Genomic DNA, 16,763 nt, shown 5'->3' on the forward strand with positions numbered 1-16,763 from the left:
GGTACACATAATTTTTTGTTTGATTTTTATATGCAAGTCATTTTTAGATTGCAGTGCCTTATCAGATACACAATACATGCTAAGCAGGTTCAACTCTGCATTGGGTCTGTTTGTATGTGCAGATGTATATAATATAGTTAAAAGCTTGTCAACTGTGAAGTGAAGTTTTGATCCCATAAACTTTCTACCTTTGCAAAAGGACATGACTTATGAGTCATGCACATAAATTACAGGAAAAAGAAAATCCACATGGCCGAGAAAAAACAAGAAAAGAGATAGAAAGAAAAATTTGAACATACTATCACTACTCTTGCTTGTTTCCCAAAAATTTAAATTGTGGGGGTCAACATTCTATAATATATGCATTTATTTATCATGTACATAAGTATTCACAAAAAAACTGAAGCCATAGTTAACAGCTTCATCCTTCTGGTAATCTGTCCTTTACTATGATCTCCACCTTGAACGTCCCTTGTGTGCTTCTCTGACCCAGTTAACAATGATCAATGAATCTCCACTAATGTGGTTTTTGGTTGACCGAACAATGTAATTTCTTTTTACCCTTTCAATAGATTAAGTATCTTTGCCTTGATAGGATCTCCTCTCCCATTTGAAGGAAGAAATTGTAATGTTTTGTAGCCTAGATTTCATTGTGTTACTATTTTCAGTGGACAACTTGTCACAAAGTTTGTACTTGAAATAATATTTTGTTTCCAATCAAAAAAGGAAGTTTTGTTGATTATAAAGCTCATGTATATGTGAGTAGTACTATTTCATGTGGTTCTGTTCTTTGTGATACTTTGTACAATGTTTTACATGGAATTAGTATCAAGATGCAGTTTTTGTAAAATAACTATTTCATGTGGTTCTGTTCTTTTTGGTGTTGCTTAGTTTCAGTTCTTGTGTAGTTTGTCTATTTTCTTCTCTCAGGTTTAGACTTGTGATCAGCGGACTCCTTGTCCTCTGCTAGCTTGTACCTTTCATTTTTAATTAATGAAAGTTGTTTCTTATAAGAAAAAAAAAATATGCAGTTTTTGTAAAATAACATACTCTGTAGAATATGTTGCATTTTTAGCGTGTGACTTCACATATTAGTTTTCTTCGTCTTCCTTTTTTTTTTTTGGTTTCATTGGAAGGGATCAAACACTTGACTTATCATAATTCTAAGTCCATTATTTTTTACTTGCATTATTGCTGAACTCTAGGCTGATGGTTTGCGAAATGTAGGCCATCTGAATCATATATATGTGCAGCTAGCCATCTAAATTCAATACTTGCTGCAATCTTATTAATGCTTTTGGCCTATATTTTCTTAATGCCCTTTGGGATCCTTGCTCATATAGATTTATTAATTAATGCACTTTTCTTTTTTGTTTTCAGTGGAGTAATCTGAAGAGCAAGAGGAGCAGTTACACACAGGAACAAATAAATGAAGTCCGGGTTGAGTGGGGAGATTATGTTTCCATGAATTTTATTTAGTAGTCACATGCATGTTTTTGGTACCTTTTTGAGCATTTTGTTGTAGATATGAAGATATATACTAGCTAGTTCACATTCAAATCTTTTGTATAGGCAGAATTTAGGCCTAGTTGAATTACACTGTCATGCCTTCATTATTTTTGTACATGTTGGCATGTGTTTAATTAGGATCTAGCTAGCTAGAGATGGATAGTGATTTTGGGGTATACATGATGAGGGCTATCCATAAATCTATATGGATTTGTAATCTTATTTTGTTAAATTCATTACTGAGTTTAGATGTTTGATTCATTTACATGAATGAAAAAATTTAATTTAAGTTGGATTACTTTAGAAACTTAGTAATTGTTGCGTGGATGCATATTTATTAATTAATTTTTATCAATATTAGAAGCCTATTGCATATCAGATTATGTAAAAATGCAACGATAAGGAATGAAGTTTCAACATCATTTAAAAAATAAAAAACCGATATCTAAAGAATACTTTTATATCAGATTTTAAGTACAAATCCGATATGTTATACACACCTTTTATATCCGATTTTAAGTTCAAAACCGATATTGAATATACCTTTTATATCCGATTTTAAGTACAAATCCGATAAGTTATACACCTTTTATATCCGATTTTAAGTATAAAACCGATATGCTATACTTATTTTATATCTGATTTTAAGTACCAAGACGATATTGAATACATTTTTTATATCGGTTTCAAAATTACTAATGATATCATAAGTATCTTATATATCGGTATGCAGTTTTTAAGATATCAGAAATGATTAATATCTGATAACGATGGTGGGATATTATATCAGATTTTCAAACAAATACGATATCTAATATAGTATAGACATCAGTGCATAACCGATATGTAAAATGGGAGAATAGATATCAGCACTCAATATATCGGTTGAAAACCTAAATAGATATCGGTTTATCACTGATATATATTAAGGTTTTTCTTGTAGTGCCGTTATGGTGCATATGATAATGTTGCATCATCTACTCGTACTGCCTCATCTTCAGAGAGTAAGAAAAATGTTTTCACATCACTTGTGTTTATGTTTAATTTTATTTAGATGTTATAAGATTACTATGAAATTAATATGTTATATTTGCTTTTCTAGGTACCAAAACCACGAGGGGGATAAGTAGAGGGTTGAAGGCGTCGCGAATCACTCGCACGACGAACGAGAGGATTCGAATCGTTCTTGAGCAAGATCACCTACGACCGAGCAAGGAGGTCCATAGTACTTTTGCTTCCTTTGTCGGATCGATTATCCGTGGTGAATGCCCCATGCTTTTCCCCAGTTGGGAAAAGGTTGATGACGCCATCAAGAGGAGCATTATGGGCTCCATTTCTGTGAGTATATTTCGATTAATATAAAATGATTAATTTGATCATTTCTAACAATTTGATAATTGCATTTTTTTCAGGTAAACTATGACATTCGGATGGAGGATCCGGATGTAGCTAGGTATATGGAGAAGTTATTGAGAAAAGTTTACACACAATGGAAGCACGAGCTACACAGAGAATATAACATGTTTGGATCGGCAGCTGAGGCATTGGCCAGCCCTCCTCCGGAGATGGCAGCTCGGCTTGATCAGTGGCAGTGGTTGTGCACTCATTTTCAGAGTTCGGAATTTTTGGTATGTTATATCATTTTAGGACTTCAAAATTATTTTTTCTTATGTTATTCCTTTATTGTGTATGCACTAATATGTGCATTTACAATTTGCTTAATATTTAGCAGAGGAAGTCGAATGCCAATCTTCAGAACCGGAAAGCGCCCGCAAGGATTGATCATCATGGTGGTTCCATGCCCTTCTCATACCGGGTGGAGTCGTATCGTCAGGTGCGCTATATATTATTTAATTTAATATATATATATTCCTTAGTATTGTTTGAGTTTTTGTCAACATTACATTCTTTTTCAGGCTGGTTCGCAATTTCCGGAGGTCGACAACTACGGGGATGTTTATGCCCGACCCGGCAACGACAAGGGCAAGGCGAAGCACGTTAGTTTTTTATATTTTAGTTTTATTTCACAAATTTAAATATTTGTATTTGATTTCCTAATTCCTAACTTGTGTATAATATTTTGAAGGCTGAGATGCTCGCCAAGAAGGCGAGTTATTTGGAGGAGGTGGCTAGCCAGTACCCTCCGGACACTCCGTTGGAGTCGATCTCAGTCCCCGATCGCGATGCCGGTCTTCGTATTATGACGGAGACACTGGGTGTTAGGCGTGGTAGGGAGATACGCGGAATGGGAGCGGGTCGGGTTCGTGATCTCAGCGCCGGGTCTCCATCTCAGCCATCTGCAGAATTAGTTAACCTGACCACTGAAGTGCAGCTGTTGAAGGGTCAACTAGAAGAATCGAGAGCGGCATATGCGGAGCTGACGAGTAAGGTGCAGCAGATGCAGCAGATGTTTGGCCAGTTGGCCAGGATTGTACCTGGGTTTGTGCTGCCGCCCAACATTGACCAGTGCATGCCAGACTCCTCCACCGGTGTCGATGATGCTACTGACCTAGGGGGCCATTAGTTATTTGTATGTATGTATTAATTAAATTGTTTATACTTTGTATGGATATTTTGGATATATAAATTTATTAATTTTGTTTTATATAGTTTTTAAATAAAGATTTTTTTAAAAAATATTAAATTCATATATATAATTTAAATAAAAATTTTTTTTTAAATCAAATATATTTAGTTCGTCGCCCAAAGAAGGTTTAGGCGACGAATTACCTTGTTCCTCGCCCAAACCATCTTTAGGCGACGAACAAATTTCGTCGCCCAAAGATGGTTTGGGTGACGAACACCCTTATTCCTCGCCCAAAGAATGTTTGGGCGACGAAATTTGTTCGTCGCCTAAACATGCTTTGGGCGAGGAATAAGGATATTTGTCGCCTAAAGCACGTTCGAGCGAGGAAATTAGTTATTCCTCTCTCAAATCTTGTTTAGGCGACGGATAATTTCGTCGCCCAAACCAGCTTTGGGCGACGAAATTTGTTCGTCGCCTAAACATGCTTTGGGCGACGAATTTTATGTATTAGGAGACGAAAAATATCCGTTGCCCTAGGTGTCTTTGGGCAACGAAATTTACGAGTTCGTCGCCCAAACTCTTGGGCGTCACCTTTTGGGCGTCCAAACGCTCGACGAACCAATTTCGTCGCCCAAATGTTTGGGCGACGAAACTCTCTGCTTTGGACGACGAATTTCGTTCCTCTCCCAAACCCTTTTCTCTTGTAGTGGCTATGTATTTTTTTTTTTTTTTTGTATTTCAAGTTAGATTAACTATCTAGTGTTTAGTGCGATTGACATGATTACAAGACTTACCTCCTTTTCATCTTGTTATTATTATTTGTTTCAAGTTCTCTATATATTTTTTTTCATTAATTCATGTTATTTTTAAAAATTTCAGACGAAGGAGGCACAAGTGTAAGAAACTACAAGTCTACAAGTACCCATTCCTTCAGAATGAGCAACTATTTTCTATTTTGTCACCTACATTTTCTCACGAAACAAACAAAAACAAAGACGAAGCTGAAATAGCAAATGAAGGACCAAGGCTGTGTTTTGGACACCCGTGCTTATAATGCCATCATTGATGGATTCTGCAAATGTGGAAAGGTGAATAAAGCTTACCAGATGCTGTAGGAAATGAAAACTAAGGGTCACCAACCCACTGTTGTTAATTACTTATGGTTTTGTCATTGATAAACTTGCCAAGATTGATAGGCTTGATGAAGCATACATACTTTTTGAAGAAGCAAAGTCAAAAGGAGTAGAATTGAATAACTTATATATAGTAGTCTTGTTGATGGGTTTGAGAAGCGGGCAGAATTGATGAAGCTTTTCTAATCATGGAAGAGTTAATGCAGAAAGGTTTGACACCTAATGTTTACACATATAATTGCATGCTTGATGCACTTGTGTAAGCTGGTGAAATTGATGAATGTTAGACAAAAAGAGAAGAAACTTGGACAAAAAAAGAAGTAACTTGGACAAAAAGAAAAGAAGTGACTTTTTTTTGTCGATAACCTCAGACCAATCAATCGAATATTGATTAATACGTGAACCCAACCATGTTACTTATAGCATTCTCGTAAATGGGCTTTGTAGAGTTAGAAAATTCAGTAAGGCTTTTGTGTACCGGCAAGAGAATTAAGACAATGTAAAAGCATGTGTTACTTCATATCATATGGCATTAGTTCTTACTGTGCGTATGATACAAACCAGTCAAATGTATGCTTCTCTTTTCTCCAAAGATTTGAGTTATAATTTGGAATAACTCTTTGTATAGTCTAATAATATGGTCATTTGAATTATAACTTTTATAAGGCATTGTCATTTTAGCTCTAAAAATCAAGCTTACACGTTTGGATGACGGTAAAGACAAAATAAAACAGCAACTTCACACAAATAGTACAATTTTACAAAGATGAGAATCAAATTATATACTTTGGTCCCTTTAAAGCCAGAGCAATCCAGGCACTAATAATGACATTAGTAAGAGTTCATCCCACTCTACACGGTAAGTTTGCAGGGCTGTGGCCCCTCTGAGTCCCTTCTATATTCCAACTCTGCTTATAGTGCTTTTGGTATCATCATCCTTTCATGCTTCTGAATCATTTTTGCTTCTGCGCAGCCTACAGTAGAAAAACCAACTTGATTGCCTTAAAACTACTACATCCCTTTTTTCTTTCTTTGATAAGAGAAACTACCAAATTCTTTCAAAGCTGATAAAAGGTTAATTTGTAAAATTGTAGAACAAAAACGTTTAATACAAAAATGCAACAGCAACAGCACAGTAAAAATAAGAGATAATTAGACTTAGATCCTTTAAAAAAAATAGTTTTTAGATGGAGACCGGGGGTGTTTTAAAATTTATAAAAAAATTATTTTAATTCATAATAATTTATAAGAAAATCTTTTTAATTCATAATAAAGTCATTCTCCGATTTGAAGGGTATTTCCCCCAATTTGAAGGGTTTTTCCCCTCCTAGGGTGTAGAGTGGGTTTTATAGAGGCTACATGTTAGGTTTTAACTCCGAGATTTTGAGCGAAACCAAAAATCTTGGAGTTAAAAACCTAACATAAAGTTGTTAAAGAAAAAAAAAATAAAAGGACTTAATTAAAAACCCTAAATCACTACCGGTCTTAGTCTAAGAAAGACTCATAAAATAGATTGAAACTCTAAGTTTCCCTAAAATAATGGGAGAACTTTTTCTATGATAAGAAAAGAGGCCTCATTGAAGCTTTCCGGTACGCTAATTGTTAGTGACATTAACATGTCAAGCTAGTGACTTAAATTTACCAAGTCCAATGAAGAATGGTTGAACCAAAGTCAAACCTATTGGAGTTTCCTCAAAATTAACAGCATCTTCAAATGATTGAAAGCCGACCCCAAGATCAGGTTCACCAGACTTCGGAGCTGTTGGAGCCATTGTGACTGAAACTGGTTGAACAGGCAGAACCAACCACGGGTTAGAAAGATCACCAGACACAGTTCTTGTTGCCACAACCTACAATTAATAACACCTATGATAAGTAACTACAGCATTAGGAAAAAAGAAGTCAAACTAAGAAAGTGTAAACATGACAGTACTGGGCCAAACCACTCTTATAACCCTTGATGACAATATCTTTCACCTCACCGAACTTGGAGAACAAGTCTCTCAACCTCTTTGCTGTGTAATCTTCACTTAACCAAGAAACTTCAAGTATATTCTCATTATCGAACCCCAGCTTAGCACCACCCACACTCTTCTTCCCAACTCCCCCAGTCTCTCTCTTTGGAACTGAAGCAATCACCGCCCCTTTATTTGCATGCATTGCACTTCTCGCGATGTCTTCTTTATGCAGCTTCCAAGCATATATCCCCACTAGTGTAGGAACTGTTGTAGGCCACAATGGGAGCACAAATGTGTAGAATCATGTCCAAAGACAATCAGAATCAACCATTGGAACATCTGCAGCTATCTCTACTGTTCTTCCAAGAATGTTGCACATCACAATATTGTAATTGGAAGATAGATACATGATATCTATATTATTTGGGTCCAAACACCGCACAGTATAACCAGTGCTCCTATCCATCAATGGAGAGTTGGAATCCATTTGAACCTTGGAAACCATTTGATCCATGGAAACTTGGTCCTCAATCAAACAACATTCATCTTCCTTCCAACTCCCAAAAACTTAATATATTATCTACATATATTAGAAGGGGAAACATCCGCAGACTCCTTCCGGATGCATGTGGTTTATAGTCAGAATACTCTTGGGTGGGCACCTCAATCAACGAACATACCGCCGTTGATGTCGTCGATGATCGAATTTGTGGGAGGAGAGTAGTTCTTGTCGAGCCTGGGTCGCCGATGGTAGGGACTGCTGATGACTGGAGAAGGGAGGAGGTGGGGGTGGGGAGACGTTTTTGCTCGCTCAAAATTGGGATTTTTGATCGAAAATCCTTAATTGAGCCAAATAAAAAGTTTGAGATTCTTAATTGGAACAAATTGAATATCATATCTTCAACTTCAACAATAAGTATATTATGAGTCCTTTTGTTAAATTATCCCTTTTATGTAATGGAAAATACTTGGGTACTTAAAAATGAGTACTATGTTTGTTCTTATAACCAATCACATGAGCTCATAATGAGGTCCACCACCATGAGAAAGAAGGTAGTGGGGCCCATCATGCACTCATGTGATTGATTGTGAGTACAAGCTTGTACTCATTTATGAGTACCTTGCAGCTTAAAAACAGTACACAATTTACCCAACAATTAGTACCAAATTTGCAGCTTCAAATTTCTTTCACATTTTTTGAGCATTCGGTGAATAATTTCAAGGACTATATGAACTTCCTTTACAGAGCAACACCCAAATTCTATACTTGCTAGAGAGCATGAACTCCAAATTATTGAAAATCCCAAATCCAAAAAAAAAAAAACCCAATACCAAAACCCTAAAAACCCAAAATCAAACCTCAAAAAACCCTAACTTGAAGAAGCTCCGCCAAAATCTGGACTTTTAGGGACCAGGCAGGTTGTTCCAATGGTAGAGGCTGGGTTAGTGGGTTGGGTGTGTGTGGTGTGGGTTTAGGGAAGTTTTATTAAGGAAGGGAATGAGAGTGACTGAGTAAGGGGCACACTGCACACATATGTGTTAATAAGTTTTGAAGAGTTTTTTTTTTTTTTTTTTTTTTTTTTTTTTTTTTTCTAGTTCTAGCTCAAAACGACTTTTTTTTAGCATGAATTAAAAAAAAAAAAAGCCTGGCCAAAAACAACGTCTTTTTTGCTAGGCAACAAACATATTAAAAAAAAAAAAGGAAGAAATTAAGCTAGCTATTGAACTGGTTTGACCCAGTCTAACAGTGGGCGGCTTCTCTCAGCCTGAGAAAAGTGAGGCCGTGAGGGTCGCTGTCCAAAGAGGAGGGGTCGCCGTCCATACACCCGACTATGAACCAATAGAGCATCATAGATCCTTCTCTAAATATTGTATGAGGGTCCCTGTCCAAATAGAGCATCATAGATCCTTCTCTTTTTCTATATTAACCAATATTCCCAAACTAACTAGGAACTCTAACAATAGAATCCCCACAATGTCGTTTTGTAATATCCCAAAATTTAGAAATTTATAATTTAGAAAAATTTTAGACCGAATTAAAATGAGCCTAGTCAACTTTTTAAGTTGTGTTGCTCTATTTTTATTTATTTTTTTGTCGTTCATGCCCAAAGTCTTAGTTGATCATATGCAAGAACCTAGATAGGTTTTCCGTTCCTTTTTCTATCATTCAATCAATTTTAGAGGTTATATTTTTCATTTGGTGCTACAAAGTTATTTTCATTAATTTTTAATTGCATATTTTTCTATTCGGCTACTCCAAGTCGAATAGTGGCACACCCACGCAAAGGTCGGAAGCCTTGCCTCACACACGGAGAAGTGTGTTGCGAGTAAATTCAGTACTATCATAATGAATCTAGTTTGGCTCTTGCCAATACTCATTAACTGCATACAAGGATTCACAGAAGGGGCCTCAAGAAAGCGACCAAGACTTTAGTACTCATCAATTAGTATTTTTTTTTTTTTGGCCACTTCTCATCAATTAGTATTTAAATAGAAATGGCTGGGCTCAAAAACTGGTTCAACCAGCTAATTTTTTGGTCAAGTTCTAATAATTTGATTTTCTTTTTTTGCCAGGAAGTTCTAGTAATTTACTAATTTATTGGGCTTAGGCCCAAAAAAACAAATTGCTTGGGGCCCAAAACTGGACCGAACCGGAATCTGAATGATCTGGTTTGATTTGGTTTGGTTTTTTCTCATATTTTTTTATTTTTAGAACCAAACCGAACTGACTAGGCATCTCCGGTCCAATTCATGATTTCAGGGGTGAACCAAGCTGAACCGGACTGTGCCCACCCCAATGGTGCATATCCCAGAGGAAAGAATTGTTGGCATTACTTCCGGTATGAAAACTCAGCATCAAACTCCTTCTGAAACTGTTCCCCGGGTTTGGTTTTGGCTGCCAACACAACATCATCAAGAAATCCCCTTTGTGGAAATTCTTCAGGAACAAGGGCCCTATATGTTTCAAACTGCTCTGTAGCTTCCTTCTTTTGATTAAGTAGACTGTAGATAATTCCCTGCCACAAATTTCCAATATTTAGTAATCATTGTGCCTTTAAATACATTTTTTTTTTTAGTCTGTTTAAACACCTTAGTTGTATGCAATCAACACTGTTCTCACAGATCAACAAACTTTCTGAGAACACTTGGGGGTATTTATTTTCTTCTCTCTTTTATTTTTTGGTTTAAGACCTGGAGCAAAAAACAATTCCATCATTCCAGTGTCCCACGAATTGCAACCTGCACTTTTAAAGCTAACTAAAACCCACCTCTTCCGTTCATGCAAAATGGTAAGTAAATATCTTATTACGTGAAAAACAAGTTGCAATACATGGTATGCTTGGAAAAGAACCATTTACCATAAAGAAAGCAGAATAATTCCTCAAACTGGTATAAAAGCATGACTTGTCTATGCTCAGAACTTCTGTGTTTTAGTAGACTAATCTTTGCGCGAGAGAGACTCTATACTGACACATGGGCAGAGTAGCATTTTTAAGGGAATATTTCGTCCTTGATTTTGAAAAGACAATATGCTATCTAAACTCCTAACAGACTTGGGTAACACAGGCACCAAGCAACACGTACTAGGTGGAGTGTCTTTCTAGAAACACTAATCAATCCTGCTACTAAATCTATTGTCTTAACAAATGTAATGCAGACAAACACAAGTTGAGGTGCTCCATTCCACCTAGGTGACAGACTGTTTAAACTAAAATAACCAACAGGAAAATTACAAGTACATCAAGCATAATAGCTATCAGTCACTAAGAGAAAGGAGGTTTATCATATTAGAAATGTTAAGTTTTGTTGATTTTTCCATTATTCCTAGAAACTAAAGTTGTTAGGACATGGGCCAACCACTGTTTTATATTCCAAAATTTTTCCTCAGACATGGGACTCTCTATACCACTAGAGGCCCCAACATGTAAAATTCAACATAAATTGGGAGGTTGCAATTGCAGGGATTTGAACTTAGGATCTCTTGTTCTGTTAACATGGTAATAAAAGCTTAAGTTGTTGGGATGATAGTCAACTATTATTTTAATGAAAATCAAAGTCTAACCAGCAGCAGCAAGTGAAATAACATGAACTCACCTGGCAAAGGTAAGGCCGAAAATCTCGAGGATCCTCTTTGACCAGATCTCTAAATTTATTCAAGCCTTCTTCCAATTGTCCCTAGAAGACATAAACCTATAAATATCACAAATAAAAAACCATATTTATTGTGATTTTCACTAACCTATGTGGCAATAGATTAACAATAATTTTTTATCTACAAGCAATTCAATTTTAAAATCTTTTAAATACAATTCCAAGCACTTAATAGAGTGATAATTTTCATAGGACATCCAATACCCCCACCCTCCAGTCAATGGGTTTAGGAAATGAAAGGATGGACTGATTATGAGTTACCTTTACAACATGCATCTGTGCAATCAGAATTCTTATATTCCTCTCCTCAATGACTCTTTTTTCACGTTGCGCAATTTCTAAAGCGTTGTTAAGCATCACAAAAACAGCTGGACCTTCACGGTTTTTGTGCATAACCAATGCTAGACCCTGATGAAAGAGGAGAGCAGTAAGTTCTAAGTTTCTCAGGCAAAGACATGTAATTTCGACAGATAAAGTGTTACTGTACATATAAAAATGCATAATGTAATACAAACATACTGCCTATAAATGATCATGATTGATTAATTTATACCACATACGTAATGCAGTCAAAGTTGGAACCACCCAACTAGGTACCATGAGATAAAACAAATGAATTGTCTACTGAAGCTTAACATTTTGGGCACTTTTTGATTTCCTTGCACACAATTGATTAGTGACGTGCATATATCCCTTGAAATGACGCATCTGCCATTAAAAAAAGCAAGGTACTTGGGAACTCTATGAAAATCCCACCTAGGGGATCAATGCGCAAAACATGCATGGCATTCTCAATTCTCATAAAGTAGTCTTGAACTTTTAACCAAAACCATGATGAGACAGAATGCGAATAAGCTCTTAACAGGAAATAGACAGAGACGGAAGCGCGCACAAGCACAGTCATAAAAGTTGTTTCTAGCTAAACAGCCTAAACTTAAAGTGAATTAGAAATAAAATAAAAGAAATATGAAATGAACTACCAATAGAAGCCAAAGACACAGACTTTGTAATAAGTACAATGCTGAGAAGCCAAATATAAAACCCTCTACTCACACTCAGCCAATTCAATGTTTGATTCGTCCACCATCAATGTCATATTGTCAATCCTTCAATTTTGAGTTCTAATGGCTATGTCAGTTTATACATATCAAACCACCAAATACAAGCATAGAAAGAACGTCTACCTAATCAAAGACTCCAACAACAATAATTCTTTACAAGGGAAAAAGTCCAAGAAGCATACATGCAAAGCTCTGAGCAAAAGAGGCCTCTCCTCCAAGATTTCCCGAAACAATTTTTTAGCAGTACACAGTTGCCCCATGATCTCATAACAAAGAGCTAGCAAAAGCCGCCATTCGACCTCGTTTGGTTCCACATTAATCAACCTCTCCACATACTTGACAGCCTCCTTGGTGTTCCCTCTCCTCATTTTCCCATACAAAACCACCTTCAAAGCCCCAACATTTCTGGGGTCCTCCTCCAAAATTTTCTCATACATTTCCTCATGCTCACTTTTCCCTTCCTGGGTCTCTATCTTCTCCTCCAAATTTGCACTGGAACTGCTTGTTTGAGCAGGTAGTGCTACAGCTGCTCTTACATTGAAACACCCAACCAACAAAACTGACCCTATAACAAAACCCACTACTTTTTTTAACAAAATTCTTGATAAATTTTTGTGGGGTTGGAGAGCACAGGAGGTATTTGAGAGTTTAGAGAAGGGTATGGGGGGAGAGGGTGAGTAAGAGGAGTGTGTGAGGAGGTTGGAAATAGAGGGATTTTGGGAGGAGAGGAATTTGAATGGAAGTGTAAGTGGCTTTTGTGTATATTGAGGATTGAGGAATGGGGGTCCGGGTGACTTGTAGTTGTACCAGAGATTATAGGTTAGAATTTTGGTACTGGGTCGCTCTGTTTTGGGTTGAAGAGAGAAAGCATTTAAGGAACCCATCTTGCTGAGAAATTCAAGTGGTGGGTGGATGCACGTTGGGACCGAACGCCGGATCTCCTAGCCGTGAACCACCTTTCTCAGCTGCCGGTGACCCCCCAAACCTCTGGACGGCGACCCCTTGACCTCTGGCCGGTGACCCCTCGCTGCCCAGTCGCCCACCACCTGCTTGATGAAAAGCCTGAGTGGCTGCTGGACTCTCTCGGGTAATCTGTGTTTTCTTTCTCCTCCTCTGTTTAACAAACCCAGACTTCAAACACACACACCAGTACACGACCGCCCAGCACACACGCACACACACTTAACTCCCAGCCACACGCACACACACTTAACACTTGACACTTACGTCCAGCAGCTTCCCCCCTCCTTTTTGTTGTTTTTTCTTTTATAAATAGAATTATATATAAAATAAGTTTATATATAATATACTATAACATAATTAAAATGTAAACACAAATATAAATATAAATAAATAATAATATAAGTAATTAAGTATAAGTAAGTATAAAGACAAGTAATTATTTTAATAAACAAAATTTTTATTTTTAAAAAAAATTAGGTTATTACATATAGCTTGTAATGCTGTTTATTGTTCTAAAATTTAAAGATTTTTCTCTGTTTCTTAAGGAGATTAGAAGCTCACTGTTTCTCTCTCTCTAATTTGTAATAGAGAGAGAGAGAGATGATTTATTTTATTTTCATCCATTTTCTATAATAGAACAACTTGACGCTACCTGTGTTTAGACCATGATAGAATATTTCACCAGTGGAAATCATGCTAAATGTTGCATATGTATATGTCTTACGTACAGTTATGTTTCTTTTTACAGATTTTGGATCTCGTTCCAATCCTTTCACATTTATATTTCCAAGAGAAACTTCCAGTGGCATTGTCATATGTCCAGGCTTCCATTTTGCTCTGCATGGGTTTACAAGGTCAAAATATCTCCTATATTGAGGTTTGTTTCTCTACTTGTTCATGTGATTTTTGTGACTATGCAGTCTATGTTACCAGTTAGATACATGTGAACATGCACTCACGGCTCATGATGTTTGAGCTTTACCTCCCCCCCTCTGATCATCGATCTTAGTGTTGGTTTTACAGATACTCTAATGAGTTATCTCTCTATCAATGTCAATTGGCCATGCTGTACTACTACATTGTGTTGCATGTGTATAGTGTACAACATTTTGCCTTCAGTGGTGTCATTTTCACTTCATGTATGTAGGGGCTGATGGAAAGTTTGAAAAGGGAGCAAATATTGTCTTTGTTTATAAAAGTTATGAAGAAATTCCACAAATATCTATACGCTATTGCATCTGAGGAGAGTGAGTCAACCTTGCCTCGACCAAAAGAAGTAGGACATTGTTATCATTTCCTGCCTACAGATGCTTATATTGTGGGATCAGATTTTCGAAATTAGGGTTTTGGTGGTTTTTCTTGTGGCAAAGTATGCATAAGGCTTGGAAATAAATTAGGTGTTGGGCAGGTTAAAGTTCAAGGGGAATGTAGAGCTAGTTACATGTACATAGAAGACACCTTGCAGCTTCGTTTTTGTATCCAATGTGGGACTACTGAACAGATGAACTTCCAAGTTTTGTTGGGTCTTTATTCCCAAGGTTAAAGAGTTCTAGTGTTTGGAATCTTGTGTTAAGTTCTAAACTCTATGAAGTAACACTTGGCTGTTATGGATGGCTTGTGAGCCTAAAGAGCTGAGCATGACAAAGGTCGGATGCTTGACTTTTTGACCTTAAGTAATATATGCTTCAATTCGGCTTATTTAGTTGATTGAACAATCTTGAGCCAAGCCTCATTGAGCAGCTTGTGAGCATTAGTTTGGCTCAGTTGTACCTCCTGTTGTGGTTTAGCTAATTGATTAATTACCAACTTTTGTTGTCATCTATTTTCGAGCCACTTGCTAGAGAAAGTAGATTAAATCACCAGCAGATTAAGATTTCTATCATATACTGTCCACTCAGATTAAAAGTGGAAACAAAATAACCCCAGTTGTAGTCTAATGGAAACATCTGTTGATGCTCAAAAATGGTAGAGCAGTCAACGTCGAGTCGAACCACGTAGGCCCGTTGACCCACCAATGAGCGGATGACACGTCGAAGTGGGGCAGGAACGGGTAGCTGGGTCCGACTGGTGAGTAATGAGAGAGAATGATATCCAAAGCACCCTGCACAGGTACACAAAAGTGAGCGGGAAGGGCACCGGTGTGGTGCCGGCCAAAACTCCTCCGACGCTCAAGTCAGTGTTCAGAGAGATCTGAGAGCAGAGTGAGTGAATAGTATAATAATGATTTCAGTTGTCCTTTTGTGACAAGAAGGTACCTCTTTTATAGTACCTTTGGAAGAGTGTCAACCAATCCGGTGACGACACGTGTCCTTTGTGGTGACTTGCCCTGTAGGAGCGCCACGTGGCACCGGTCTCGAGGATCCGAGTGAGTTGACACGGGTCGGGGGCCCGAGAGGCTTGAGCTTGGGAGGCCGGAGCCTAAGAGGCCGGGGCCCAGGAGGCCGGAGCCCATGAGGCCGGAGCCTATGAGGCCGGAGCCTAGGAGGTCGTGGCCTAGGAGGCCGGAGCTTAGGAGGTCGTGGCCTAGGAGGCCGGAGCCTAGTAGATCATGGGCTAGGAGCCCAGGAAGGGCTTAGTCTTTTGGGTCTAGGCCCAAACCGCATGGTGTTAGGCCTTGTGTGACTTGTCGCTATGCCCAGACGATTAATCATACGAACAGAAGTCCCCCAAGTTTCCGAGCAAAAAATACTTCTTGGTTGGGAACTTTGTACACAAAAGAGTCCGAGCAGAACGACAAGTAACCACACACTTGTTCCTGCTTAAGCTACTGTCTAGAAGTCCCCCAAGTTCCTTAGCAAGAAAAGCTGTACTGCAGGAAAGCTTGGGGGTTACATATGAAAGATCCCTTTGTTTTTTTTTTTTTTTTTTTTTTTTAATCTCTGATCACCCTGTATTCCGAGCAGTAGACACTTCATGTAATCCCAGTAAACCTCGTCCGATTTTAATGGTGGGATGTCGCCCTTTGTAAATGAAAATCTTGCATGAAATGGTAGAGCCCAAATATAAAGGATTCCACATCCTCACTTTTCCTCTTCTTTTTTTTTTTTTTTTTTTTTGTGCTTTCCTTTGGATTTTTTGTGACCATTGCAGGAGAGAGAGAGCTGCCCCCCCCCTTTTTTTTTTTTTTTTTGTGCGTGACTATCTTGGAGAGAGAGAGAGAGCTGCCCCCCTTGTTTTTTAAAGTAGAACCAAATATAGGGGGCGGCTGTGTTTTGAAATAGAACAGGAAAAGAAAGGGGGGGTCGGAGTCTTGCTCGGGTCGGTGGAGGAGCAAGGGAGCTCGGGTCGGACTGAAGGGCTCGAGCCGGATTGGTGCGTGCGCGGGCCGGACCTGGAACAGGTGAGCTCGGGTCGGATCCGGGGCTGTGGTCGGACTGAAGGGCTCGGGCCGGAGGGGTGCTGCACGGAGGGTGGGGGCTCGGAGGGCGAGCGCAGGTCGGCTCGGATTGAAGCTCGGAGG

At 38.1% G+C, this 16,763-nt stretch overlaps 2 protein-coding genes across 2 annotated transcripts; one reads left to right on the forward strand and one right to left on the reverse strand.

Moving 5' to 3' along the window:
- The first annotated feature begins 3,074 nt into the window (after positions 1–3,074).
- LOC147283889 (uncharacterized) lies at positions 3,075–4,033 on the forward strand. Its single transcript, XM_086245614.1, has 4 exons — positions 3,075–3,137; positions 3,242–3,343; positions 3,426–3,506; positions 3,596–4,033. Exons 1-4 carry the CDS (start codon positions 3,075–3,077, stop codon positions 4,031–4,033), a joined length of 684 nt encoding a protein of 227 aa, XP_086101740.1.
- Positions 4,034–9,502: 5,469 nt separating this feature from the next.
- On the reverse strand, positions 9,503–13,482 carry LOC147283890 (Tetratricopeptide repeat (TPR)-like superfamily protein). Its single transcript, XM_086244804.1, has 4 exons — positions 12,523–13,482; positions 11,541–11,687; positions 11,223–11,303; positions 9,503–10,144 (listed from the first exon to the last, which is right to left on the reverse strand). The coding sequence occupies exons 1-4, from the start codon at positions 13,222–13,224 to the stop codon at positions 9,959–9,961; spliced, it is 1,116 nt and encodes a 371-aa protein (XP_086100930.1). The 5' UTR covers positions 13,225–13,482; the 3' UTR covers positions 9,503–9,958.
- Between the last annotated feature and the right edge of the window lie 3,281 nt (positions 13,483–16,763).

This window comes from Dryas octopetala, chromosome 5, assembly GCF_963921425.1.
Source record: "Dryas octopetala chromosome 5, drDryOcto1.1, whole genome shotgun sequence".
Taxonomy (NCBI): Eukaryota; Viridiplantae; Streptophyta; class Magnoliopsida; order Rosales; family Rosaceae; genus Dryas; species Dryas octopetala.